Genomic DNA, 3,655 nt, shown 5'->3' with positions numbered 1-3,655 from the left:
ATCCATCAGGAGAGTCCCACGTTCAGAAACCCATAGTGGAATGTATTTTATGCATACACGGTATGCAGTCGTATGCTCATATGCACGCCTACACATGATCATACACATGCATATGGCTATGTCCTGATCCAGAGTTCTCCCAGCATTCCTGAAAATGGTTCTCTCCTTCAACTTCTTCATTAAGAGATACAATGACAGAGTGTCATTAAAATTAAAAACTTCTGCTCTGCAAAGGAATTGTCAATGGACTGACTGTATGTCTCATTCATGTCTCTTTGTGTCCCTGGACTGACTCTGAATGGACCACAGAGGCCTTACCTGGTAGCAAACGCAGACTACACCGTGGTGCTCAAAGCATGCTGAGTAGGTGAGAGTGTGGGCAAGTGTGCAGTGAAGCCAGGACAGCTGCCTGCCAAGGGCCTGGAAAAACCCCTAGGCCTGGGAGGTTCAGGCCATGCGATGCCACATTAAGCTGTTTTACTTGAGGAAGGGGTGTTTTGTTTTTTGTTTTTGTTTTTTGCCATAAAATGAGTGCCTTGGTCAGAGGCAATGTCATGTGGAATGTGGTATTCCACATAGCATTGCCTTTGTGGATAAGGCATTCTGTGAGTAGAAGGGGTGCTTGCTTTTTAAGAATCAGTCCAGAGGGTTATGGACACAGATCTGTGTTCAAAGATTTTTCTGGGCGATTATATTTTATGAGACCTCAGATAGAGACAACTTTCTGAGCCTCAGGTTTGTCACGTGTAAAATGGGCATGAGCGCTGTTCTCCTCGGCAAAGGTTTGTGGCAATTGAGGTGAGCGTGCAACGCTTTTTGAACAGAGCTGACACGGAGGTACTTGTTCAGGAAATAAGAGCTGCTATTACTACTCTTCACAGCATAGTGTAAGGTTTCCCTTCCTTTCATCCCAGCTCGGAAGCACCTGATCAAGGTGAAATGAGCCCCTCTGTTTCTTCTCTTCCCTCTAACCACCTCGCCCCTTGCTTTCCCCCATCCTGCCTCCATTCTTAGCCCCGCCCCTCCCACGAGCCCCGCCCCTGGCCCCGCCCTTTCCGGGCCCCGCCCACGCGCCCTGCACCAGCACCGCCCTCGCTCAGCGGGGCAGGAAGCTCATGGTGTAGTTTGGTGGGATTGTGGCAAAGCCCACGTGTTTGGGGGACACATCGATGTCCTTGGGCGACTGCGGAGACTTGAAGCGGAAGTTCTGCATGATGGTGGTGAGGAACAGAAAGAGCTCCATTCTGGCCAGGCCTTCTCCGAAACAGTACCGCTTTCCTGAGGAGGAGAGGTGGGAGGGGTGGGGGTGAAGCCCACTCTCAGTGCAGCCTCGCCCTCCTACACGCCTGCAGCTGCGGCTGTCCCAGGGAGGAGGGGTGGAATATTATGGCCTGAGAGACTTTCAGAGGAGGCACTGATCCTCCCTGAGCCTCAGTTTCCTTCTGTAAGAGTTGTAACACTGGGGAACCAATATTGATGTATTATTATTAACCAAGGTCCATAGTTACATTAGGGTTTACTCTGTGTTGTACAGTTCATTGGGTTTTGAAAAAGGCATAATGTCATGCATCCACCGTAGATGGGGTGATCCATGCCAGGTGTAGCAATGGGAGGTTTAGATGCCCCTTCCTGCCAGATACACTTGCAACATGATCACAAAAACATGTGCTGTGTGACCCTAGACAAATAAATCTACAGGGTATGATATTTCCTTCTCTTGCCTGGGTGCAGGTACTGGGTGCTTGGTAGTTAAGGGAGGATCAGCTGGTGGCTCAAGGGTAGGTTCTACAGGAACTTCCAAGCTGGAGAACTACCTGGCTACACCTCGGAGAGGGGAGCTGGGTGAGGGAGGCCCCTGCTGGTGTGAGCAGTGGCCTGAGCAGCAAACAGTGGTCTCTTACCGATGGAGAAGGGCACAAATGCATCACTCTTCTTAAACTGCCCCTTCTCATCCAGGAAGTGCTGGGGGTTGAAGTCCCGGGGATTGGAGAAGAACCTGGAGTCTCTCAGCACAGAGCCCAGCAGAGGGAACACTTCGGTGCCCTGGTAGGGAGGAGGAGGGTGTATGTCATGAGGCGGGTTGGGGGATTGGTGAAAGGACACAGGGGCTGGAGGGGGAACCAGGGTGCCCCAGGTGAGGGGAAGTGGTAGGCATGGGAGTTGGGGTGTTCTGAGGGAGGAGCTTTGGGGGATAGAAGGTTTGTGTCCCTGAGACAGGAAGTTTGGGAGACAAGGGGTCCATGTTCTCCTAGGCAGGGTGTTTGGGGGACCTGAGATTTATGTCTCTAAGGCAAAAGGCCTAAATGGAAAGGCTTCTGCTGATTCTTAAGAAGTTTGGGAACATGGGATTGATTCTCCTGACACAAAGGGTCTGGGGAGACGCAGGATTAAGGAGTCTCTAACTGGGAAGGTGGAAGGGATGTGGTGGTTGGGAAAGTCTTTTTTGACTGATTGAGGGAGTGGGACAGAGTCTAGAAAGCTTCTACTGGGGGTGGGATGCTGAGGACACAGAGAGGGGCTGGAAGTCCCTGTAGCCCAGGGCAGAGGAAACAGCACCTTAGGGAGGATGAAGTCCCGAAACTTGGTGTCCTTGGTGACCCTGCGGGCCACACCCAGGGGGATCATGTCTCCAAATCTTTGCATCTCGTGGATCACCGCCTCCGTATAGGGCATCTTGGCCCGGTCCTCAAACTTGGGCTGCCGGTTCTTGCCGATCACTCTGTCAATCTCCTCATGGACCTTGGCTGGGGCGGGGTGGGGGGGAAGGGGAACGGGTTTAGGTATCTAGGGGTCTCAGAGCAGGGATGATAGCCCAAATAGGCAAAATGGGGTGGATGACATGGCTCTATGTATGACACAGAGGTAGTCATACGTGGGCGAGGGACGCCCACTCACCGTTCATAACAGACATCAGCATTGTTGGAGCAAGATCCTGTTACCCAGGTCATGCCAGAATCACAGGGGCGGCACAGGGAGGAACTTAGGGGATGGTCCGGAGGAGCGGGCAGCGGGCACTCAGTGGGCTTGGGACAGGAGTGACTGACAAATCACCGCAGACATTTTCCATATTTTGTCAACTAATGAGACTCAGTTGATGCCTATCAGCTGGATGTTGCCCTGTGTCTGGACAGCAAGGCATGTCTCAGGGTCCTGGGATCTGGGACAGGTGGGGACACTGCACCAGGGGAGTTTTGAGGGTCTGGGTCCCTTCACTTCCCTGCCCTCCAGCCTTACCCTCCACCTCTGGGTGCTTCATGAGCAGCAGGAAGCCATAGCGCAGGGTCGTGCTGACGGTCTCGGTGCCCGCAAAGAAGAGGTTCAGCGTGGTCAGCACCAGGTTCTTCAAGTAGAACTCCGTGTTGGGGTTCTTCTCCTCCTGCAGGGAGAGGGGGCTTTAGGCCAAGCTCACTCCTCTTGCCCTTGGGACCCTTCTGGGGCTTTTCCTTTGGATTTACCTCTCTTAGATCCAGACCAAAGGTGGAATGAGGGACCCTAGGTCTGCCAGGGACCCCCCAGGTTCCAGACCTTGCCTTGGTTGCTGGCTCTGCCCCAAATGCTCTTGCTTCTCCCCTTCTTTACCTGGCTGACCATCTGTCCTTTAGTATCAACTTAGTGGTCAGTTTTTCTTTTTTCTTTTCTTTTTTTTTTTTTTTTT

The 3,655-nt window shown here is 52.4% G+C and overlaps 1 protein-coding gene across 1 annotated transcript in view; it reads right to left on the bottom strand.

Annotated features, from left to right (window-relative positions):
- Window positions 1-840: 840 nt before the first annotated feature.
- Window positions 841-3,655, bottom strand: part of LOC116530597 (cytochrome P450 2A13) — an 8,610-nt gene continuing 5,795 nt past the window's right edge. The window contains exons 6-9 of the mRNA XM_032248706.1: window positions 3,235-3,376; window positions 2,557-2,744; window positions 1,902-2,043; window positions 841-1,278 (exon numbers count right to left, since the gene is read on the bottom strand). Coding sequence (XP_032104597.1) covers window positions 1,097-1,278; window positions 1,902-2,043; window positions 2,557-2,744; window positions 3,235-3,376 — 654 coding nt within the window. The 3' untranslated portion in view covers window positions 841-1,096. The remainder of the gene's footprint in view (window positions 1,279-1,901; window positions 2,044-2,556; window positions 2,745-3,234; window positions 3,377-3,655) is intronic.

Source organism: Sapajus apella, unplaced genomic scaffold (genome assembly GCF_009761245.1).
Source record: "Sapajus apella isolate SASKATOON/1434 unplaced genomic scaffold, GSC_monkey_1.0 scaffold68, whole genome shotgun sequence".
NCBI lineage: Eukaryota > Metazoa > Chordata > Mammalia > Primates > Cebidae > Sapajus > Sapajus apella.
Note: the sequence above shows the minus strand (reverse complement) of the source record. Positions and strands in the feature narration are given on the sequence as shown.